At 51.6% G+C, this 23,506-nt stretch overlaps 3 protein-coding genes across 7 annotated transcripts in view; 2 read left to right on the forward strand and 1 right to left on the reverse strand.

The window, feature by feature from the left end:
* The window catches only part of ARID3B (AT-rich interaction domain 3B), a 33,537-nt gene extending 26,387 nt beyond the window's left edge, over nt 1–7,150 (reverse strand). The window contains exon 1 of one of the 2 annotated variants that reach the window (XM_074156285.1): nt 6,451–7,150. In XM_074156285.1, the coding sequence (XP_074012386.1) occupies nt 6,451–7,044 (594 nt within the window). In that variant the 5' untranslated portion in view covers nt 7,045–7,150. The remainder of the gene's footprint in view (nt 1–6,450) is intronic. The other variant, XM_074156284.1, reaches the window with a different exon arrangement.
* Nucleotides 7,151–12,130: 4,980 nt separating this feature from the next.
* LOC141470539 (actin, cytoplasmic type 5) lies at nt 12,131–14,451 on the forward strand. 3 transcript variants are annotated; one of them, XM_074156630.1, is made up of 2 exons: nt 12,131–12,212; nt 13,018–14,451. In XM_074156630.1, the coding sequence occupies exon 2, from the start codon at nt 13,029–13,031 to the stop codon at nt 14,157–14,159; it is 1,131 nt and encodes a 376-aa protein (XP_074012731.1). In that variant the 5' UTR covers nt 12,131–12,212; nt 13,018–13,028; the 3' UTR covers nt 14,160–14,451. The 3 variants fall into 3 exon arrangements, with proteins under 3 accessions (XP_074012731.1, XP_074012732.1, XP_074012733.1); XM_074156631.1 differs by lacking the exon at nt 12,131–12,212 and having other exon boundaries at nt 13,029–13,157; nt 13,284–14,445; XM_074156632.1 differs by lacking the exon at nt 12,131–12,212 and having other exon boundaries at nt 13,041–13,655; nt 13,821–14,159.
* A 610-nt stretch (nt 14,452–15,061) lies between these two features.
* On the forward strand, nt 15,062–23,229 carry UBL7 (ubiquitin like 7). 2 transcript variants are annotated; one of them, XM_074156183.1, is made up of 12 exons: nt 15,062–15,310; nt 15,442–15,667; nt 16,827–16,946; nt 17,659–17,741; nt 17,864–17,948; nt 18,553–18,610; nt 19,693–19,826; nt 20,765–20,814; nt 21,376–21,543; nt 22,169–22,291; nt 22,631–22,795; nt 22,991–23,227. In XM_074156183.1, the coding sequence occupies exons 2-11, from the start codon at nt 15,484–15,486 to the stop codon at nt 22,766–22,768; spliced, it is 1,143 nt and encodes a 380-aa protein (XP_074012284.1). In that variant the 5' UTR covers nt 15,062–15,310; nt 15,442–15,483; the 3' UTR covers nt 22,769–22,795; nt 22,991–23,227. The 2 variants fall into 2 exon arrangements, with proteins under 2 accessions (XP_074012284.1, XP_074012282.1); XM_074156181.1 differs by having other exon boundaries at nt 15,072–15,310; nt 22,631–23,229.
* Nucleotides 23,230–23,506: the final 277 nt, after the last annotated feature.

The raw sequence follows: 23,506 nt of genomic DNA on the forward strand, positions 1-23,506 counted from the left end.
TCTTACCAAGGGAATTTGCTGATGTTTGACAAACAGCCCGGGCGTTACCATGGGCAAGAATTTATCTGGTTTCTTGCAGAAAAAAAAAAAAAAAAAGTGGTAAAAGTGCTACTTTTAAGTGCTTGAGCCCCTGATGCCTCCTTGGGTGGGAAGGAAGAGGTGTTAGGAAGGGCTGACCACCTCCAGGAGCTGCTGGAGACACCTTGGAGGCCACCAGAGCCCCCCCACCCCCTCCACCCCGGACCACCCCCTCCCCGAGAGGCTGCCAGCCTGGCTTCAGAAGCAATTATATCTGGAGCTATTTTAGGATTACTCCCTAACCACCTGGAATATCTTATTAGAGGGAAGCTCAGATGTCCAGAGCAATTTTGGTTTCCAATCCCACATTGAAAAGGCAGAGTTAACCCTGAGTTGCCAAGCAGACAGAAAAGAAGATGATGACAAACGCTTTCCTGCTTCGTCCACCTCATTCTTTTGAGGACAAAAAAGACCTTACAAACAGGCAAACCTCAACCCCCTCCCTGCAGGATACCTACCTCTCAAATATTGCCATCTCACACGTCTGCCCCTCCCAGGGAGACAAGAGAACTGATCAAAACCCTGCGCTTGATAAAAAAAAGTGAAGTGTTAAGGCAAAGAGAACAGCAGCTCATCGTCTCCTCCTCCAGTTTTGCCCACACAAATTGCAGTTACTGGGCAAGGAGGGACATTGCGGAGAAACTGGAAATGCTCCTTTTTCCAAATCCTTCCCTTCTCCCCCACCCCAATTTTGTGCAGCTGTTTGAGGGGCTCAGATAAAGCCCAATGAGGTTTTACTGGATTAGAAAGTTGTACTCAAATGGCAAACTCTGAACTGGAGAGAACCCAGGAAAGCTCCAATATGTAAAAGAAAGAGAGGAAGAAAAAGATTCTGGCACGAAACTCAAACTTGTTCTGCACCTCCCTGCTGCAGACCTGCAGTTTTGACAGAGGTTTCAGGCCAGAAATCTGAAATATCCTCTTAAGGGCTAGGCTAAATGTTGCAGTGGAAAAAAAAGGCGGCCCCTCCCCTACCCCATGGGTTAACTGAAAGCGCCGAGTCAATGAAAAGGTACAGGGGCAGCAATTTCAGGATTATCAGAGAATCCACCAAAATTCCTTTTGTGGGTAGAGTTAAGCCTTAGGAAGTGAAACAGATGCTATTATAAAGAAAACTGTTGTACTACAAAACGCTGATAAGATCAGGACGACTGCCCTGAGCTGCAAGTTCTCAAGCGCGGAGAACCCAAGTTATAATTACGGTGTTGCACAAGCCGCCTGGTAAAGCTCGGCCGAAAATTGGAATAAACCCTTCCCAGTCTTCCTAATAACAGAGCTCAATTCAATATCTACGAGCTTCAAAGACGGGTTCGGAAAACATTTTAGTGATTTCAGGAACGGCAGGGAGGATGGGGAAGAAAAGAAAAAGAATGGGCAGAAGCAAACAGATTAATTACCTTTTTTTTTTTTTATTAAGTTTCTTTTATGTGCTCCCATGAGCTAGCGACTGTGCCACCAACACAATTCTTTGCAAAAACAGGAATCTGCTTCCTTCTCCTTAAGGAAAAGTTGCAGCCTTTGTGAATGACTCCTGTTCACAAACACTGGGAGGAATTAACTCAAATCTAAGTGACAATAAGATTTGTTCAGCGCTACACGGCTGTGGGAAGAGAAACTCTCACTGTCACGGGAGAGAGTCTCAGATTCACCCCGAAGTGAGAAAAACAGAAGTGTAAGGATACAACACATTCCAGCTCTTTCCACCTCCCCTTCCCCAGTGTTAACTACAATTCTCATAAATTGGCACCCAAGGAGACAAGCTGCAACTATTCCTCCCAAAGATAAATTTAGCGCCCCAACAGATCCTAAAATGAGCCGGATCTTTTCCCAGGATATAAATGAGCTCCTCGCTCTTCTCCTTTGCTCTGCGCCTCCAGATATAGCCCAGGGGTTGCGATACAGCATAACCCTGATGAACTGCTCCTCGAGATGAAGATCTGGGAGGGATTCTCTGCTGCCCCCGCTCATTGTCACGAGCGGTTTCTCGCTTCTCTTCTCCCATATATTATTTGTTATATTAAAAAAAAATAAAAAAGGAATTTTTGCTACCAAGACCCTGCTCTGCTCCAGCCACTGATGCTGGACTTGAAGTTACAGATCAGCGTGAACTCCCAGCGAGGTGTTAGAGCAGAAGCAGGCTGTTGTCACAGGGATGAAGACTTCATCAAAACAAACCTAAACCATGAAATCGGGAGAAGCAGCAACCAGCAAATGGAAACCAGCTTTCAGTAAAAGAGAACCCAAATATCTAATGTCAGGCTATTAATGAAGAATTCTCCTCCCACTACATCACCAAAAGCAAAATAGCCAGTGACCTGCATAAGGAATTAAAAATCCTCGAATTGGGCCCTGGATATCTGAAATAACCAGTAGATAAAAAGTGCACTGCATGAAATGCAACTTTTTTTTTTTTTTATTCCTAGGATCTTCACCCCCCCTGGATTAATGAGTATCTCCTGAGCAACACCTCGATCCACACACCACTTGAGGCACATACTTAAGGTTATGGAATCTCAGCCACTCGATTCCTAGACCCCTAGAGCAAAAGCAAAGCAATTATTTTAAGCTGACTTATCTTAATAAACACCGTGACCTTTGTAAAAAGTTTAGGTCAGGATTTTCAGGACTGACTGGTGATTTCTGAGAATCTAACCTGAGACATCAACCCCCCCCCCCCAAAAAAAAAATCCAGCCCACAAACTGCTCTCAAAGCCGGGCAACTGCTTTAGGGAGACTTACCTTGCTGCATTTTAAGCAGGCATTAAGTATGAGCTGATACATAAAACCTTGGCTTTATTTTTTACATTCCACGAAGGAGTGCATGTCCTAAAGTACGTGCTGTTGTAAGAGCCTGGAGTGGAAAAGCAACCAACAGCACCAGTAAGATGGTGGCTGTGGTCCTGCCTTTCCTACTTGGCTCTCCCGGGTAACCAGAGCCATCGCTGAGCAATGCCGGAATCCACGGGGACCCACACCCCCAACCAGCTGCTAAAAGCACCCATTTTTCACCCGTGGAATTAAAAACACTTTTTTTTTTTTTTTTCCCCTTCAAAAGACAGGCCCACAACACCCTTTTTTCCCAGGAGGAACCTTTGGCTGTCAGAGCCGTGATGGATTTTTGCAGGGGATTCAAGCAAATCTGAGGATCACCCCCCACCCACCCCCCGGCCCTTCTTTCGGGATCGCAACTAACTCCCTGACAAGCAACTCCACTCCCTTGTTGTTTTGTGCTGACAGGATTCCCACCGCCCCTGTGTCATGAGCTGAGCCAGCTCTTTTGTCCGCTGGCTTGTTCTACAATTATTGACTTGGGTCATCCGGGGAGGGAACAGAACGGGGGGCTTCATCTCCCTCCTGGTAGTTTCCATCTTTCTGCCATCCTCACCCCACACACACCTTCTAGGCAATCCCAGCCTTACGTTTGTGAGATACTTTTTTCTTTTTCTCTCACTTGGAGAACAATCTGCATTTGAAAGAAGAAATAAAAGTGACTTTCCCCCCCCACACACACACACTGCCTCCTCCCTCTCTCTTCCGCAAGCAACAGCCATTCCGCATACCATAAATACTCCCAGAGCAGAGCAAGCTGGAAGCAGCCAATTCTGACTGGTTATGAATGTCCATCTCAAGAGAAGCTAAAAGAAAAAAAAACCAAACCAAAAAAAAACCCACCCCAAAACAGGCAAGTTCAGGAATCATTTCGAAAACAAGCCGGAGAAGGCAGGCACTTCTGCATTTTCGTCCTGTTTTTTCCACTGAACGCAACCATTTTAGACAAAGAGAAAAAGAAAAAGCCCAGCATCTTTAAACCGCGCCTTTGAAAGGCAAAATTTCAAGCAAGGCAGCGCAGAATTTCGTGGACAATCCACAGTCGCACGCACATTTCTCCCCCTTCGCTGTCACGCCAGCTAAAAGATCATGTCTGTGTTGTGTGTGTGTCCCCAGTTTATTCTACCTCCGCGCACCAGCTCTGAACTGGTAACGCTGCAGTTAAATTTTTACTCCCTGGTATGCAGGCTCTGGCGGTGAACGGCAAACAAGTTGCTCTGCAATATTTACCCTCCTCAAGGTGAATATACTGCACCAGCATCGCTAAGGCCGGCCACTCGATACGGCCTTTCGGGCACGTCACGGCACCTCCATAACGCCCTCGACCAGCATGGTTAGGAAGATAAAACCGTGCCTTACTGGGGCAGACCATCTAGGCCAGCATTCCACCCCCAGTAACAGCGCTGGGACACGGTATTTGGGGACAACATGTGAACCTGCCCGCTTTCTGTCCTGCTTTCCCATCATCCAGAAACATTATAGCACAGCCCATCCCTAATATACCTTTACAATCCATTCCTTCAACTTGATATCCATTAATTTCTCCAATCCCTCGCTGTTTTTTTCGCCGCCTGCCTCCCCAACAGCAAAACGGATTCCTTTAACACAGCAGCAAGAGAGATTTTTTTTCTTTTCATTTTCCTTCCCAGTGGAGCCTTGTGCGCTTTGGCTTCCGGAACAAGTTGGCCTGAAATCAGATTAAGCTGCAACCTACTAACAAAATACTTCATTATTGCTGAAATGGGCCAAAGTAACTGGATCAGTATTAGTGCAATTGGAAAACAGTCGTCTTTTTTTTTTTTTTTTTTTTGATCTATTCCACATCAGCTAAGACCAGATCTGGCACGTTTACGGTCATTTGTCTTCCCGGAACAGGACAAATGTCCTAAGAATCAAAGCCTATTAATTCGGGAAGATTCACAGGACTCTCACAAGATAAACAAGTATTGCAACGAAGCACAAGGACATACTTGTTAGCACTGGCCGAGCTAGAAATAAAACCAGCCAAAGACTGAGTTCATTGGTTTTTTTTGTTTTTTTTTTTTATGAAGTGATCCCCCCAACACCAAAGTCCTGCCTATTATTCTCTATATAGACCTGAAAGAGGAAGTTTTCACCAGTCGCTCCAATCCAGTAAATTCTGAAGCAATTTCTCGAGCGACCGGCCCCTGACCGACAAAACCCACCTCATTTCCCTACAACAGCTTGAGTAACTCTTGGGTGGTGTTTTATTTTTTTCCAACCCAACCCCTTCTGGAGAAGCCAAGCGCAGAGAAAACACACCAGCGACTGGCTGCCTGCTGCCCCCCCGCCCCACACCAGGGAGCGTTTCATAGTACAAACCCCATTCACCTGGCAACTCAGAGGAGTTCCTGCCACGTGCGCTGGTGTAGAAACACCAAACTGGGATGGGTTTGCAGGAGCAAGCCGGGCCAGGAGCCTGCAGGCCATGCTAAATGGACTGGGAGAAGAAATAAAGCTTGCCGAGATTTAGTAGTTCTCAAACTGCTGCCTGTGAGAGCATAGAAGGAATTATCTCCTGTGTGGAACCAACAGCCCACCCCGAGCCCCCAACAGCAAAGTTTCAAACACCTCGGGCTTCACCAGCCACCACCAAGAAGCTCCTACTTTTTTTACTTCATAGGGTTTGCAGGAGGGAAGGAAAAAAACCAGCTCTGGTTTCATCCACAGAAGGTTTCTTAGCTTGAAGAACTCCCATCTGAAGCAAACCCAGACCCTCTTCACGCTCAGCCTAACATCTGTAGAAAAGGACAATGAAGTCCAACTTTTTCCTTCTTTATTTAAACCTTTGCCTCCACTTCAATACGCATAAATACCGTAAGTGTCTCAAAGTCTGCTCAAGTCAGCTCTAACGAACCAGCACATTAACCCAAACACCCACTTACAACACAGAAAAGAATTCTTGATCCTCTGGCATTTATCTACAAGGAGTAGTAATTCTTCATTCAAATATAGAATTAACCTCCTACTGAAACCAAGCCCCTTCCTTCCCACAGGTGAGATATAAAGCAGCCCTGCTGACTCACGGCATCAGTGGCAGGACACACGCTTTTCCCTTTTCGCCACCAACCAGAGATCCAGCCACGGTGGCTGCATCCCAGAGCTCTTACACAAAGGGGTTATACATGCTGTAGGTGAAAAAACTCAGGAGCGAGACATTAGCAGGCAAGTGTCTGGATCAAAAATAAATATAACACCAGCTTGTTCCATTCTGAAGGGCACGGCAGCAGCGAGAGAGAAGATAAAAGAGCCAAAGAGCAAACCTCTACCTCCCCACAAAGGTTCTTACAGATTGGGGTTTCTTTCTCATCAGCTACAAATCCGTAGCTGTGAAGAAAAATCTCTTTATAAAAGAATAAACCCAGAAGAGCAAACCAGGGAAGCAGCACTCTGCACGAGCCCGGTTCTTGCGCTCTTTCCAAAGCCCTTACAAACACAGCCAGCGCTTGTGAGAGGACACGGGGCTAAAGAAATCCTGCCCATGGTCATTCTCGTTCAGGAGGAAACGACGTTACCACTGACCTGTTTGAGCTGCTCGTCCAACCGCCAGTTCTGGCGTCCAGACGGGGAACCGGAATACGGTTGCTTAGTAGTGTCTTTACCCTGTTCTTCTTTGCCCTGCTGTCCCCGCTGGTGCCCCGAAGCCGGCAGAGCGTTAGAGGTAGAGGCCACTCTTTGGTTTTGATGGGCAACTTTGGGAGCATGAAAGTATTTCAGAGCCGAGCAGCTTTCTTTGCCAGTCGCATCAGCCCCATCCTCCAGATCGCCGCCTTCCAAACCCCCTTCTTCTTCCTCCTCCTCCTCCTCCTCTTCTTCGTCCTCCTCTTCTTCATCCTCCTCTTCCTCTTCCGGCTCGGAATTCATGCTGCTCTGATCAAAAGCCCGCGTAGCTCTGGCTGCAGGTGGGCCTCTGGCCAAGGGACCGAGAGCGGAGCCTCCTGAAGCCCTGCCAGATGTGGCCGCGAGGACAGCCTGCTGCACGGCCAGCTGCTGGGTGTAGAGCAGTTGGGCTTCTCTCATCTGCCTCTGCTGTCTCTCCCTGGAATCCATCTGCAGAGGCGTCTGCTGCTTCTGCTGCTGCTTCTGCAGCTGCTCCACCACAGCTTCCAGCTTCATCCCGCCGTTTGCATGGCTGGGAAAAAAGAGGGGGGCAGGGACGGGGGGGGTGGTTTTGACTTTATCTGGCAGGGTTCAAGCCCCGACCTTGGGAGATTGGCAGAATCTGAAAGATAGACAAATATTTGTCCGTATGAATATAAAATGCTTTCATCTTTTCCCCAGGAAGAGGATAAATAGAGTGCAAAGCCAATACTCTTTCCTGTGCAGGAGACCGTGAAACAATCAGCTTCATGTTTAACAGCCTCAGGCTCAAACTTGCATTCAATTTTCAGACTGTTTAATTGTATTTTCAAGCTGAACACGTTTGCTAGAACCTCAGTTTCATATACCCCAAAGACAGCATCTCAAATGCCTTTGTCCACTGTCCCAGCAGTTCTTTTTTTTTTTTTTGGTCAGAATCCTTCCACACTTCCTAAATAATTACTTTTGAAATGTTAGGTTTAACATCGAGGGCTTTGGTGCTTCTGAAACCACTACCTTAAAAGGAAATAGCCAGGATGATAAGCTGGACCATATTTCTATTAAGAAACGGGCCGGAATTTATCGCGCATCAGTTATGTCTCAATTCTTTTATGTTTTCATTACGTCACTAAATTCTTTACGCTATATTTAGCTGTTATTTTCCCAAAGAGAACGAGATGAGAGGAAAGGAAAGGCCACTGCTGGGCACTGAGCAACTCACGCCTGGTTCCCAGAGTCACCAGCGCATCTCCAGCCCCGGTGGTGGCCTCCCTTTCCTTTTCCCTGCCCAAGGACCCGAGAGCACTCTCAGCCCTCCGTTCTGACCTGCAGCTAGCCCACGTTGAGCCAGCACTAGCCTCCCTCTTGAGCAAGGACCAGCAGAGACACAGCTTGGATCTACAGTAAACCCTAGAAAGACGACTACGCCCTTTAATCCCCAACCATCAAAAACACCTCTGTGCATTTTGGATTGTGTCACCAACCGGACCTGCTGACAAAGACAGACCTTCTCAGCTTTTTTTTTTTTTTTTTTTTTTTAACATAAAAAGATGCTTAAACCGATCTCACTTGCTGCCCTTCAAGGTTCACTGAGATCAAAATACAGAGAAACAAAGGAAAGGCCAACTACAAACAAGGCACGGAGTCTCCTGGCCACCTCCCACCACCCTGTTTACAACCAGCACTGGGCTATTCCAGCCACAGGCTTGAAAAATAAAAAAAAGAGGCTATTTAACTAATGCACATTTTCAAAACGGACACAGTTATGTTCTAAAACAACAAATAACCGACCAAATACCAGTTTTCGAAACAAAAAGACAACTCCCAGTATCCCTACCACCACTCCGAGTCTTCCTCTAAGGTGGGTCAGAGAGTGTCCCTCGTGCAAAGTGCCTGTGAGCTACGATGGGCAATGCATTTTCCCCCCGCAAGCTCTTCCCCAGCTCATTTTTCCCTCCGCAAACTCTTCCAAACTCATTTTCCCTCCGCAAACTCCTTCCCAGCTCATTTTTCCTCCACAAGCTCCTTCCCAGCTCATTTTTCCTCCGCAAACTCCTTCCCAGCTCATTTTCCCTTCGCAAACTCCTTCCCAGTTCATTTTTCCCTCCGCAAACTCTTCCCCAAATCATTTTTCCCTTCACAAACTCCTTCGCAACTCATTTTTCTCTCCGCAAGCTCTTCCCCAAATCATTTTTCCCTTCTCAAGCTCTTCCCCAACTCATTTGTCCCTCCGCAAGCTCTTCCCCAACTCATTTGTCCCTCCACAAGCTCTTCCCCAACTCATTTTTCCCTCCACAAACTCTTCCCCAAATCATTTTTCCCTCCTCAAACTCTTCCCCAAATCATTTTTCCTCTGTAAGCTCTTCCCCAACTCATTTGTCCCTCCGCAAGCTCCTTCCCAACTCGTTTTTCCCTCCGCAAACTCTTCCCCAAATCATTTTTCCCTCCGCAAGCTCTTCCCCAACTCATTTTTCCCTTCTCAAGCTCTTCCCCAACTCATTTGTCCCTCCGCAAGCTCTTCCCCAACTCATTTGTCCCTCCGCAAGCTCTTCCCCAACTCATTTGTCCCTCCGCAAGCTCCTTCCCAACTCATTGTTTCTCTCTGCAAGCTCCTTCCCAGCTCATTTTTCCCTCTGCAAACTCTTCTCCAAATCATTTTTCCCTCCTCAAACTCTTCCCCAAATCATTTTTCCCTCCTCAAACTCTTCCCCAAATCATTTTTCCCTCCTCAAACTCTTCCCCAAATCATTTTTCCCTCCGCAAGCTCTTCCCCAACTCATTTTTCCCTCTGCAAACTCCTTCCCAACTCATTGTTTCTCTCCACAAACTCCTTCCCAACTCATTGTTTCTCTCCGCAAGCTCCTTCCCAGCTCATTTTTCCCTCCACAAACTCTTCCCCAAATCATTTTTCCCTACTCAAACTCTTCCCCAAATCATTTTTCCTCTGTAAGCTCTTCCCCAACTCATTTGTCCCTCCGCAAGCTCCTTCCCAACTCGTTTTTCCCTCCGCAAACTCTTCCCCAAATCATTTTTCCCTCCGCAAGCTCTTCCCCAGCTCATTTTTCCTTCTGCAAACTCCTTCCCAACTCATTCTTTCCCTCCGCAAGCTCCTTCCCAGCTCATTTTTCCCTCTGCAAACTCTTCCCCAACTCATTTTTCACTCCTCAAACTCTTCCCCAAATCATTTTTCCCTCCGTAAGCTCTTCCCCAACTCATTTTTCCCTCCGCAAACTCTTCCCCAAATCATTTGTCCCTCCTCAAACTCTTCCCCAACTCATTTTTCCCTCCGCAAACTCCTTCCCAACTCATTTTTTCTCTCTGCAAGCTCCTTCCCCAGCTCATTTTTCCCTCCGCAAGCTCTTCCCCAGCTCATTTTTCCCTCCTCAAGCTCTTCCCCAACTCATTCTTTCCCTCCGCAAGCTCCTTCCCAACTCATTTTTCCCTCCGCAAACTCTTCCCCAGCTCATGTTTCCCTCCGCAAACTCCTTCCCAACTCATTTTTTCCCTCTGCAACCTCCTTCCCAAATCATTTTTCCTCTGCAAACTCTTCCCTAGCTCATTTTTCCTTCCGCAAACTCCTTCCCAACTCATTTTTTCCCTCTGCAAACTCTTCCCCAGCTCATTTTTCCCTCCGCAAACTCCTTCCCAACTCATTTTTTCCCTCCACAAGCTCTTCCCCAAATCATTTTTTCTCTGCAAACTCTTCCCCAGCTCATTTTTCCCTCCGCAAGCTCTTCCCCAACTCATTTTTCCTCCACGCTAAATAACAGCCCAGCACAAAAATGAGAAGCATTTGTTTTTTTTTCGTTTGGTTTTTTTTTTTTTTTTTTTATCTAGCCAGCAGTGGCGGAGCTTTAGCCAGCAAACAAAACGATATCAAGTGGATGAGGGGTTTGAATGTCAGGAGCAATAACACATTACCTGCCAGCTGCAAAGAGTCTTAGGCTCGTGGGGGAAGGCACAAGACACCATCTGGCCCAGCTCCACGCAACGCACACTCGGCCCAGGAAAGCAACAACTGACCGGTGCGGGTGTCACACACGCAGAGGGAGAACCTCCAAACCCCACAACCTGGCTGAAATACCGTCGGCACCCGAGGCAGGGTGAGGTGTCACCTCTCCCGCCCCGGCGGGGGCTGAGGCAGGGGGGACATTCAGCAAGGGTGTGCGGTTAGTACGCGCCTCGGGTTGGTTAACGAGAAGAAAGAAACGACCTGATACTGGGTTAAGACGTCGAGCAAACACACCTCGGGTGCAGCAATACCCTGGTATGCGGGCGCCAGCCTGTTTCCCGGAGCTTGGGTAGAAAAGCCCGTGATGGGTTATGGCAGGATTTCTGTGGGGCTGCTGAGAGGTTTCGGCACAAGCCGGCACAAAAACTCCCGAGCCCCCCCCTCTTCGCCCCCCCAAAAAAATGGATTTGTAGATAACAAATTGTTATGGTGGAGCAGCAGCCAACTTTTGAGGGAGCCAGGAGATGCGTTTCAAATAATTAAGTCACGACATCGCAACAGAGTTTGGGGACAGCAATTAGACTGATGCCATTAAACCATCCCAGGTTTTAACGTCCATTTTACCCTCGGCATGGATATTTCCTTACTTCTTGCCTCTCTCCCAACCCAGGCAGAAAAAGGATTCGGTTTAACCTTCAGGTCCTCCTGCACCAGCCTTTGTGCGGCTTTTAATCCCTGGGAGAGCAGTTTAATTACACCCCACCCCCCCCCACCACCAATTTGAATTTTTAACTAGCTCTACACACAGCTTAATTAGGCAAACACCCACCTGCACCCCAACACCGCTTGGAAAGAGGGTTTTTTTTTTATCCAAGCGGAAACCACCTGAAGGAGTTAAAGTGTGAGGTGAAAAGCCCCCAGGGAGGGGAAAGGTCTCCCAGAATGGTAAACAACCCCATCACATCCCCCACACACCCCCACCCCGGTTTTACCGGAGCCCTCCTGTGCCCCATAAGCACCCCTAAACCATCAAACACTCCCCCCCCCCCCCCAACACACAAACACACACAAGGGGACCTACTCGGGGAAGGGCGGCTCTTCCCGGCGGCCAGGTCCGCTCCCCCGGGCTCCCAAACCGGTCCCCTCCCCGCGCTGAAGCAGCCGGTGAGATCCGGCCCACCCCCTCCGTTACCGGCTGCCGGTAGAGGCCTAGGCCCAGCACCGGCGCCACAACCCCCCTTCCCCGGGTGCGCCCCCCCACCTCCTTCCTCAACACCCCCGCGGTTCCCCCCTCCCGGTAGTCCCTCAACCGGGGCCCGTTACCTCAACACAGGCCCCGGGAGCGGGTCGCTGCCGGCCCGTGCGCGGCCTCGTCGGCTCCGCCCGTAGCGCAGCCTCTTCCCTTTCCAGCCCCCCCCCCCCCCCCGCCTTCTCTTCTCTTCCCTTCCCTCAACTCTTTCCCCGCGCCGCCCCTCCTCAGCCCGGAAACGGGGCGGCGGAGGCGGTCCCCAGCACCGGAAGCGCCCGCCCCGCTTCCGGGTACGGCCCCGGCAACGGAAGCGCGAGCGCCCCGCACCCCGGAAACAGCTACAGGAAAGGAAAAGAGGCGGGAGCGAGGCGGCCGACAGCCAATGAAATAGCGAAGGGTTCGGAGGGGCGGCTTCCGGTTCCGGGGGGTATAAAGGGCTGCGCGCGAGGCCGGGGCGGTTAGTCGCTGAGGAGACACCGGCAGAGGCGGAGGCAGTGTGCGCAGGTGAGGCTCTGGGTCACCTGAGGGTGTCTCTTCCGTCCTCTGGGGGTTGGCCAGGGGTCTCTGCTGTCTCCTCAGGCCCCACCACTGAGGGAAGGAGGGTGGGGGGTGTGCGAGTCATGGCTGGGCCCTTCTTTGTTCCCTCAGGTCTGCGATGGAGGGGGAGGTATGTTTGGGGGGGGTCCCCCTCATGTCCTTGGGGTGCATTTGAGGAGGGTCTGCTCTTGTCCCCTTAGCGGCTGCATGCGTATATGTAAAGATAAGCTGAGAGCTTTGGGGGGGGGGGGGGGGGGGTTCAGTCTGGAGAAGGCTCTGGGGAGACCTTGGAGCCCCTTCCAGTCTCTAAAGGGGCTCCAGGAAAGCTGGGGAGGGACTCTTGGTCAGGGAGGGGAGCCACAGGAAGAGGGGGAAGGGTTTGATACTGAAAGAGGGAAGATGGAGATGAGATGTGGGGAAGAAACTCTTTGCTTTGAGGGTGGTGAGACCCTGGCCCAGGTTGCCCAGAGAAGCTGTGGCTGCCCCATCCCTGGAGGGGTTCAAGACCAGGTTGGATGTGGCTTGGAGCAACCTGGTCTGGTGGGAGGTGTCCCTGCCCAGGGCAGGGGGGTTGGAACTAGTTGATCTTTAAGGTCCCTTCCAATCTGAACCACTCTATGGTATGTGTGTATTTTGGGACTTCCTAATACATTAATTTCTTCATAGTTTATAGTACATGGGGGGCTCCATAGTTTCAGGGCTCCTTGTTGTTCCTGCTGTGTTCCCTCTGGGGAGGGACTTGGTGACATCTCCGTGTCCCTGCTCACCTCAGGCCCGGTCAGCATGGCTGATGAGGAGATCGCTGCCCTGGTGGTGGACAATGGCTCTGGCATGTGCAAGGCAGGCTTTGCAGGGGATGATGCCCCCCGTGCTGTGTTCCCCTCCATTGTGGGACGCCCCCGGCACCAGGGTGTCATGGTGGGCATGGGGCAGAAGGACAGCTATGTGGGGGACGAGGCCCAGAGCAAGAGGGGCATCCTCACCCTGAAGTACCCCATTGAGCACGGCATCGTCACCAACTGGGATGACATGGAGAAGATTTGGCACCACACCTTCTACAACGAGCTGCGCGTTGCCCCAGAGGAGCACCCTGTCCTGCTCACTGAGGCCCCCTTGAACCCCAAGGCCAACCGGGAGAAGATGACCCAGATCATGTTTGAGACCTTCAACACCCCGGCTATGTACGTTGCCATCCAGGCTGTGCTGTCCCTCTACGCCTCTGGCCGCACCACTGGCATTGTCATGGACTCTGGGGATGGCGTCACCCACACTGTGCCTATCTATGAAGGCTATGCGCTGCCCCATGCCATCCTGCGTCTAGACTTGGCTGGCCGCGACCTCACCGACTACCTCATGAAGATCCTCACGGAGCGGGGCTACAGCTTCACCACCACGGCCGAGAGAGAGATTGTGAGGGACATCAAGGAGAAGCTCTGCTATGTTGCTCTGGACTTTGAGCAGGAGATGGCCACAGCTGCCTCGTCCTCCTCCCTGGAGAAGAGCTATGAGCTGCCAGATGGGCAGGTGATCACCATCGGGAATGAACGTTTCCGATGCCCTGAGGCCATCTTCCAGCCTTCCTTCTTGGGCATGGAGTCCTGCGGCATCCATGAGACCACCTTCAACTCCATCATGAAGTGTGATGTGGACATCAGGAAGGACCTGTATGCCAACACCGTCCTCTCTGGGGGTACCACCATGTACCCCGGCATTGCTGACAGGATGCAGAAGGAAATCACTGCCCTGGCACCCAGCACCATGAAGATCAAGATCATCGCCCCACCGGAACGGAAATACTCCGTCTGGATCGGGGGCTCCATCTTGGCCTCTCTCTCCACCTTCCAGCAGATGTGGATCAGCAAGCAGGAGTATGATGAGTCTGGTCCTTCCATTGTCCATCGCAAGTGCTTCTAGGGGGGCTGCTGGCAGTCACCTGAGGTGTCAACCTTCTCCTACATTGGACCAGAATTGTTCGACTGTTACTTAGTTCATGTTTTAACCCATGTGTTGAAGTACTGAGTGTAGGCTGTAGTTCTCCTGGGGCTGGCTTAAGCTGCTCCTCCTCCTCCTCCTTCCTCCTCCTCTGGAGGGTTGCTCGCTTCTCCTATGTTAACACTGGTAGGATAACACTAAAGTTAGACTTGGCCACCTTTAGGTTTGTCACAACTGACTCCTTTGTAGGATAACAAATAAAATTCTTAGGCTTAAAAACCACAAAAGGTTATTTTGCATTCTTTTGGGGTGGGCTCAGGTCTCCTTGCTGCGGGGAACTTGCTGTCTGATGCTATGCAGTTTTGGACTCAAACCTTGACCTGCTTAAGATGTAGTGGAGCGTTTAACCCCCAAATGTTTGTTTTCTAAACCATGTAAGGGCACCTTGGGAAGCTGCAGGCCCTTTTCAGTGCTGCTGGGGAGGAAAGTGCGGCTGGTATGTGGCTGCTGCAGCTTTCCTGGACTTTCATGGTAAGGCAGCTTTTTTTAGAACACAAACAGCTCTTCTTGCCACAAAAAAGCCGAGGCCCTTGGCAGACGTTTTGGTGACCAGGGGAGCAGCGGCTTCTCCTTTTTTGGGATGGAGGGGGGGGGGGGGGCGGGGACGACAGCAGGAGACCACGCGACCACCCATCGCCCTCTCGCCCCGGCGGGGATACCGCTGCCCGCCGCGCTCCCCCTTTTAAACCCCCAGCCGGCTGCCTATTGGCTGGACGTGGTAGGGCCAGCCAATCGGCGGCCTCCTTAGCCATACGGCACCGCCTTCTCCGGCGGACTCCACTTCCCAGCGTGCACCGCTGCGGCCGGACAGCACTTCCGCTTCTGGTGCGGCCCGGGGCTGCGGGTGGAAGGGAGCTGAGGGGCAGTTGTGAGGGAGGGTTCCGCGGGGGCGGCGGGGGGCAGCCCCTTATCTCCGCCGTCTCTGAGCCGGGAAACGGGGGTTTTAGGGGCTGGGGTATGTGCCTGCCGGGAGAATCGGCTCGAGCCTCGCTCTTGGCTTCTCTTCTCCCTCGGCTGGGTGGTGAGGCCGGCAGGGGTGCTCCTGCCTTCCCCGGGTATGGCTTAAGGCTGAGGTAAAAAAGCGCGGCTGTGCGTTGGGCCGGGCCTCCTGTGAGTTTCCTGCGCCCTTCCCAGCAAATTTATACGGTTTTATTACCTGGCTGGGGGGGAAATCTCACTTGGATTTGTTTTCCTGCCCTTCCAGAGCTTTCTGGGTCTGAGGCCGGTGTTCGGTGGGGAGGCCGCCATGGCCCTGCCGGAGTGGCACATCGCCGTGAAGCTGGCGGATCAGCCGCTGGCTCCCAAATCCATCTTACGGTTGCCGGAGACGGAGCTGGGAGAGTGCCCGCTGGGTGGGTGCAGCATCTCCTACCTCAAGCAGCTCATCACCGGCAAACTGCAGGAGTCTGTCCCAGACCCCGAGCTCATCGGTAGGTGCCCTGCGTGGGTCGTGTCAAAGTCCTGCCGCTTGGGGCCACCCTCTTCCTCTGCTTGCTGTAGCCGGGACACAAACACCCTGTTGTTAGTGGTGTTGGGCTGCGGGGGGAGACCTGCCTCAAGCAGATAGCGCGGTGTGGGGGCTCAAAGACCCTGCTACACTGCAGCAGTCTTAGTATGTGTAATATTTGGGTAGTTTGTTCTGCTTTTGCTTGTGATCGCAGTGCGCCTGCAGTGGTGGTGCCCTTGTTAAGGAATTTTTTTACTTGCCAACACCAACGTGAGATGTTGGTGAGATCTCCTTGTGAGATCTCTTATGAGAGAGGTCGGCCCTTCTGGTATCCTGGGCTGCATTGAAAAGTGTGGTGAGCAGGTCCAGGGACGTTATCCTTCCCCTCTGCTCTGGTGAGGCCACATCTGGAGCACTGGGTCCAGTGCTGGGTTCCCCGGTTCAGGGAGGACAGGGAACTGCTGGAGAGAGTCCAGTGAAGGGCTATAAAGATGATGAGGGGCCTGGAGCATCTCTCTTACCAGGAACGGCTGAGGGACTTGGGTCTTTTTAGTCTGGAGAAGAGAAGGCTGAGGGGGGATCTGATCAATGCCTATAAATACTTAAAGGGTGGGTGTCAGGAGGATGGGGCCAGTCTTTTTTCAGTGGTGCCCAGTGACAGGACAAGAGGTAATAGGCACGAACTTGAACATAAGAAGTTCCATGTAAACATGAGGAGGAACTTCTTCACTTTGAGGGTGGTAGAGCCCTGGAAGAGGCTGCCCAGAGAGGTGGTGGAGTCTGTTTCTCTGGAGACATTCAAACCCCACCTGGATATGTTCCTGTGCAACCTGCTCTGGGTGACCATGCTTTGGCAGGGGGTTGGAGGAGATGATCTCCAGAGGTCCCTTCCGACCCCATATCATTCTGTGATTCTAAAGGAGGTGGCAAAGTCACCTTCTGTGAGCCTCAGCTCTGTGATTTCCTCCCTGAATCTCAGCTCCATGATTTCCCTGCATTAAGGCATTGCTGTGCTGCAGACCGGAGGAAGCAGCTACAGAGGCAGAGCAATAACCCCCAGGCCGCCCTCGGTTCTTAAAGACCCCAGGCCCTTTCTGAGCCTGCAGTAGATATTTATCTTTACATGTTTCTCTCTCTCGTAGATCTGATCTACTGTGGCCGTAAACTGAGGGATGACCAGACGCTTGATTTTTACGGCATCCAGTCTGGCTCCACTGTTCATGTCCTGCGCAAGTCCTGGCCTGAGCCTGACCAGAAGCCAGGTGAGGAGGAGGAGGAGACTGCTTCAGCAGGGGAGTTGGACTAGATGATCTCTATGGTCCCTTCCAACTCTAAAAATTCAGTGAAATTCAGTGAGACGGCGTGGGTTACCCCTCAGGTCTCCTTGGGCTGTATTTGGTGTGGAACCCTGGTGACCTAGGAACAGCTTCTCTTGTGATTTTTTTCTGGGAGGCTGATGTGGAGTTTGGAGGAGGAATTGATCCATATGCTTGTGTGGGAGCTCTCCACCTCTAACAGCAGCAAATGGGTGTTATGTTTTCTTGCTGGGAATGGGCTATGTAATGGGGAGAGTGAATATCCCTTCCTTAATTGACTGTGACCAATTTTAGGGTGTTGCCAGAGAATCAGGAACAACGTGACTGGTTACTCAACTTGAGGAATGAGCAGGCTTGTGTGTGTTCCTAGTCTGCCTGAGTTAGTTTTGAGTTGTTAATTTAATCCAGCTCCTTTTGTATGTGTAGGAGGGTATATCTATATATTTTTATGTATCTGGAAGCTGAGAGTGCGGTTCCCTGTTACACTGTGGTAAATGTGCTGAGACATTCCCAGTCATTAGTCTGTGCCCTTCCTCTCTTAGTCAGTGAAATCCAGGAGAACAAAAGAATCAAGCGAGAGTCCCAGCAGCATGTAAAATGGCTCGTGAAGCTGACAGAGGGAGAACCATGTTCTGTTCTGTTATTTTTCCTCCCCCAGAGCCTGTGGATAAGGTGGCAGCAGTACGAGAGTTTCGGGTCCTTCACACCGCCCTGCACAGCAGTCCTGCCTACAGAGATGCAGTGAGTGGGGCTTTGTCCTTTGATGTCTGGGTGTCTTTTTGTCTGTCTCCTCTCTGTGAAGAGAGTCCTTGAGTGGAGCTTTGTTGCGTGACGCTGCTGAGCTGGTCCAATTCCTCTGGCAGGTCTTCAAAATGCTGGGGAACAAGGAGTCACTGGATCAGATCATCGTAGCTACTCCTGGCCTCAGCAGCGACCCTGTTGCTTTGGGTGAGTCCACATGTGAGCCAGAGGGTCTGAGGAAAGCCAAATATAGTCAGTGTTTATTTAACTCCTGAGATGGGGAAGGGAGAGTTCCCTTCTCTGGAGAAAGTGTCTTTTTTGGTTCCTTTGTGGAGCGTAAGAGTAAGTGTCGGTGTTGTGCTCTGTTGGTAATGTTTGGGGATGGACACTGGCTTGGAAAGGATTAGGGAACGCAGAGCCCAAAGGAGAGCAGTGGGGATGGATGCTTTTTCCCTGCTGCAAAGTGTTACAAAAACGTTCACTAAATCTAGTTTGTTCTGGCCCGGGATGTTACCAGCCCTTTTGGCACTTCGCTATGAGTTGCCACCTTAAGGTGAAGCTATTGGAACTGGAGCACAACCTGTGCTGGGAAAGCCCCATCCCTTGGGTGTGTGTGGCTGAGATCAAGTGTCACCCCAGGAAGACGTAAAATATTTCAGAGAGAACAATAATAGAGTATTTGTGGTGTCTGCTAGTGACTCAGTTCCTGAAAAACAATTAATTCTTGTGGTTTTTCCCATCGTTCTTGCTTGACCGGCTCCTGTTTCTGGTATCCTGTCTTTTACTCCTCGTGTTTCCTGGTCCCTCCCAGGAGTCCTACAGGACAAGGATCTCTTTTCGGTGTTTGCAGACCCCAACATGCTGGACACGTAAGTTCACACACGCTGAGGCAGTGACTAAGCAATGCCTTTGTCACGCTGTTGTATGAGACCACTTCTTTCTGGGTGGGAGAGTTCTGCTCCTGCCAGCACAGCTACCCCCAGCCAGGAATGCAGGATGGGACTCTTCTTCCTCAGCAGCAGGGAAGAGGGGACTTTGATACACGTCTGCCTCCACTGTTGGATTAGAGCAGAGGATATTTAGTGGGAGACAGGACCATGATCGCATCCGGATCGTGGGCTCAAATCCCGATCTGGTTGCTCCCAGCAGGGAGTTGCTCCCGTGAGAGCGTATGGGGAGATGTACACAATGGGAAGGCCAATGGCGTCCTGGGGTGCATCAGGAAGAGTGTGACCAGCAGGTTGAGGGAGGTCATCCTGCCCCTCTGCTCTGCCCTGGGGAGGCCCCATCTGGAGCACTGGGTCCAGTTCTGGGCTCCCCAGTTCAAGAAGGACAGGGAACTGCTGGAGAGGGTACAGCAAAGGGCTACAAAGATGATGAGGGGCCTGGAGCATCTCTCTTAGGAGGAAAGGCTTAGTCTGTAGAAGACTGAGGGGGAGTCTGATCAATGCCTATAAATACTTAAAGGGTGGGTGTCAGGAGGATGGGGCCGGTCTTTTTTCAGTGGTGCCCAGTGACAGGACAAGAGGTAATAGGCACAAACTTGAACATAAGAAGTTCCATGTAAACATGAGGAGGAACTTCTTTCCTGTGAGGGTGGCAGAGCCCTGGAAGAGGCTGCCCAGAGAGGTGGTGGAGTCTGTTTCAAACCCGCCTGGACATGTTCCTGTGCGACCTGCTCTGGGTGGACCTGCTTTGGCAGGTGGATTGGACTAGATGATCTCCAGAGGTCCCTTCCAACCCCCTATCATTCTGTGACTCTGTGTGATTCTGTGGAACACGGTGGGGAGGTGTTTGTGGCTGGACAGCCAAAGGCCATGTCTGAGGTGGCGCTGACACAACCAGCAAGGATGGCTCTGCCATTCCTGACATCGGTTCTTTGCTGCTATCGAGTTGCTGATTTCTTAGTTTCCCTGTGTACGTGATTTATTCTCCCTCTCTTTCTCCCCAGGCTGATCCCAGCCCACCCCGCGCTTGTGAATGCCATTGTCCTTGTTCTGCACTCGGTGGCTGGCAGCACCCCGCTTCCAGCCCCAGAGACTTCCTCCCGAGGCATGTCCTCTGGCTCCTACCGGGACATGCCAGGTACGTTCAGCTGCACAGATGAGTGAGGAACCTGCAGAGATGGTGTGCTGCGGGATTTGCAGACAAATCTGGGCTGTGCTGACACAGTTATTAATCAGGCTGGGAGGAAAGCAAAGGAAGGACGTGGACCTGTTGGAGCAGGGCCAGAGGAGGCCACGAAGATGCTGGGAGGGCTGGAGCCCCTCTGCTATGAGGACAGGGTGAGAGAGTTGGGGGGGTTCAGCCTGGAGAAGAGAAGGCTCCAGGGAGACCTTGGAGCCCCTTCCAGTCCCTCAAGGGGCTCCAGGAAAGCTGGGGAGGGACTCTTGATCAGGGAGGGGAGCCATAGGACAAGGAGGAATGGTTTTAAACTGGAAGAGGGAAGGTTTAGATTAGATATTAGGGAGAGATTCTTTGCTGTGAGGGTGGTGAGAGCCTGGCCCAGGTTGCCCAGAGAAGCTGTGGCTGCCCCATCGCTGGAGGGGTTCAAGGCCAGGTTGGATGTGGCTTGGAGCAACCTGGTCTGGTGGGAGGTGTCCCTGCCCAAGGAAAGGGGTGGGGCTGGATGGTCTTTAAGATCCCTTCCCACCCAAACCATTCTATGATTCTATGAGAAGAGGTTTAGTTTCCATGCACTGTGGTTTGATAGATTTTTGCGCTGTTTGAGACTCATCTGGGGCAATTCTGCCTCTGGGCCTCTCCCAACCAAGCGTGTGTAACGACTGTTGGTAACAGAGTGCTGTGGCCTCTTGTTTTGTGTAAACAATGGGCCTGATCTGCCTTCCACTGACCTGCTGCACGTGGACTGGTTGGTGCTGAGGCCTCAGTCCTAACCAGAGTTCCAAATGGGGCTGAGCCTGGCTGCTGGGCCACCCAGGACTCCACAGGATTCTCGTCTGGTGCCCGACTCCTGCCAGCACCCCGTTTTCTGCATCTGTTGTTTCTCCTTTCTGTTGCAGGTGGCTTTCTCTTTGAAGGTCTCTCTGATGATGAAGATGACTTCCACCAGGTAAGCAGCCAGGTTAGGTGGAACGTCTGTTTTGGACTTGTAATATAGGTTTAACTTGTAGCCCTTAAGGACTCCGAAGGTTGTTTCCCTTGCTGTCTCATGAACAGCATGAGCTGCTCTGGCTCCTGGGGTTGTTGTGGAGACATAGCCAAATTGACGCAGAGCCAGAGTTGTGCGCAGAAGAGTGTGGCTGAGAGGACGGGAATGTTGGTCCCTGCCCTTCTGTAGCATAGAAAAGTTTTCCTCTCCAAAGGACAAAGTCTTTTGTAAAGAGAAATTAACTGTTTAGGCCAAAAAAAGTGCCTGTCGGTGGTTATTTTTTTTGTTAAAGACCAATAACACTTTGTTTTTAAGCTGATATATGATAAGGTTTACTGACAGTTTCCACGGCTTTGTAACAGCTGAGTTTGTGGGGAAAAAAGATCCTATTCTGTCACCTTTATTTTTCGAAAAGTTCCGGACTTGTGAGTTTCGATGACAGGGATCCCTGGGAATGAGTGAGTGCATGAACTGGACGACACCGACATCAGCGGTGGGGTTGGTTTTGTTTCCTCCATGCAGAGCACGAGATCTACCCCGTCCAGCAGCACTTCTGGTTCCCGCCCGGCTTCCCTCGGTTACGCCGGGGCTGCAGGACCCCGACCCATCACCCAGAGCGAGCTGGCGACTGCCCTGGCGCTGGCGAGCACCCCAGAGAGCAGCTCCCACACCCCTACCCCCGGCACCCAGGTACGAGGGCAGCACCGTGGCGAAGGGCATCCTCCTGGGCCCTAAAACCAGTGCTTGACCGAGCACAAACCCAGCTCCGGTCTGGAAGTCCTCACTGGTTTATTTTCTTATGGTTGGGGTCTTCATATGGGCTTGGGGAGGCGTGATAGTGGGGGTGCAGCAGACGTTGCCCTGTGCTGGCTCTGGTTGCTGTGACAAGTGTTTGAGGAGGGGCTGAGGGAACTGGGAATGTTCAGCCTGGAGAAAAGGAGGCTGAGGGGAGACCTTCTTGCTCTCTACAACTACCTGAAAGGAGGTTGTATTGAGGTGGGGGTTGGTCTCTTCTCCCAAGGACAAGAGGAAATGACCTCAAGTTGCGGCGGGGGAGGTTTAGGATGGATATTAGAAAAAATTTTTACACTGAAAGGGTTATTAAGCATTGGAACAGGCTGCCCAGGGACGTGGTGGGGTCACCATCCCTGGAGATATTTAAAAGCTGGGCAGATGTGGTGCTGAGGGACATGGGTCTGGTGGTGGTTTTTGTCAGTGTTGGGCTGATGGTTGGACTCGATGATCTGAAAGGTCCCTTCCAACTTGGGCACTTCTGTGATGTGTTCTGATCCATACACAACTCAATTCCTCCTAGGGTCACTCCTCTGGAACCTCCCCAATGTCCTCCAGCGTCCAGTCAGGAACACCCATCACCAATGACCTCTTCAGCCAGGCCTTGCAGCACGCCCTACAGGCCTCAGGGCAGCCCAGCCTGCAGGTCAGCGTTCCTTCTTCCTTCGGGACCCTGTGAAAACCCCGTATCACATTGGGTGTTGCAGGGTGGAGGCGCTTCTTCCAGCCACCTCCCGTGGCAGGACGTTAAGCTGGAGAAATGGTGGTTGCAGGAGGCATGGTAGACCCATGTGGGTGGAAGCGGGAGGGGTGGGCTGGTGGATTTGCCACAAGACTTAGAGCTTTCAAGATTTGTTTGCGCACTTAGCGTTGTACTTGTGAGCTGGAGAGAGGTGGGAGAATCCAGCATGGAAGAGTGAGCTGTGGAGAAGGCTGTTTTGTTTCCACTTGGACTCTTGCACCTACCTTTTGTTTCTCTCTGTAGAGCCAGTGGCAACCACAGCTTCAGCAGCTGCGAGATATGGGCATACACGATGATGAGCTGAGTCTCCGGGCCCTGCAAGCCACAGGAGGGGACATTCAGGCTGCCCTGGAGCTCATCTTCGCTGGTGGGGCTCCCTAGCTTTTCTGGATGGGAGAGACTGGACTGGTGAGTGGCACTGAGGCAGCTGTGACATTCCTTGGGCTGGGATTTGGCCCTGAAAACTTTTCTGTGCCCTGGGGTTCCTCTCTGCAGCGTGGAGCAGTTGGGGTGACCGCTCCTCACAGGTGGGCAGCGTATTCCTGGTTGAGAGCCCTGGCCATGCCGAGGGCAGCTCCTCTAGCTCCAGCTTCTTCTCTCCAGCCTCCTCCTTCTGGCCACCAGTGACGAGACCTCAGAACTTTGTCCAGCACTGGAAAAAGAGGTGGCTCTGTGTGTTGGGGAGATGTGGAACCTACGGTTCTGCAGTCTTAGATCTGCCAGCACGTTCTCCTGCCTGTTGTTTCATTCCTGCCCGCCTGATGTGCCTCAGTCTGGCTTGTTTTGCTGTTGTGGTCCCTCTGTGTTTGACTGTATTAAACGGACTGTATTCACTTGCCTGTTGTGATCTGTCCCGGGTCGTGCTTCAGATCTGCGAGGCGACGTGCTCGTTGCGTGAAGGGACCCGGAGAAAGATGCTTTGCCTGTTGTCGGGCTGTTATTTTTGCCAGCAGAGGGCTCTCCTCTCACAGAGCAAAGCTGTATCTGTCGGGAGAACGGTGTCTGGGGGGGACCAGACCCTCTTAGGAGCGTCCTGTCCCGAGTTAGACCAAGACAAAAGAACTATTTGTCCTGCGGATGTTCTCCAAGAAGGTGCTCGTGTCTCCTTCTTAGCAGAAA

This window comes from Numenius arquata, chromosome 11 (genome assembly GCF_964106895.1).
Source record: "Numenius arquata chromosome 11, bNumArq3.hap1.1, whole genome shotgun sequence".
In the NCBI taxonomy this organism is placed as follows: Eukaryota; Metazoa; Chordata; class Aves; order Charadriiformes; family Scolopacidae; genus Numenius; species Numenius arquata.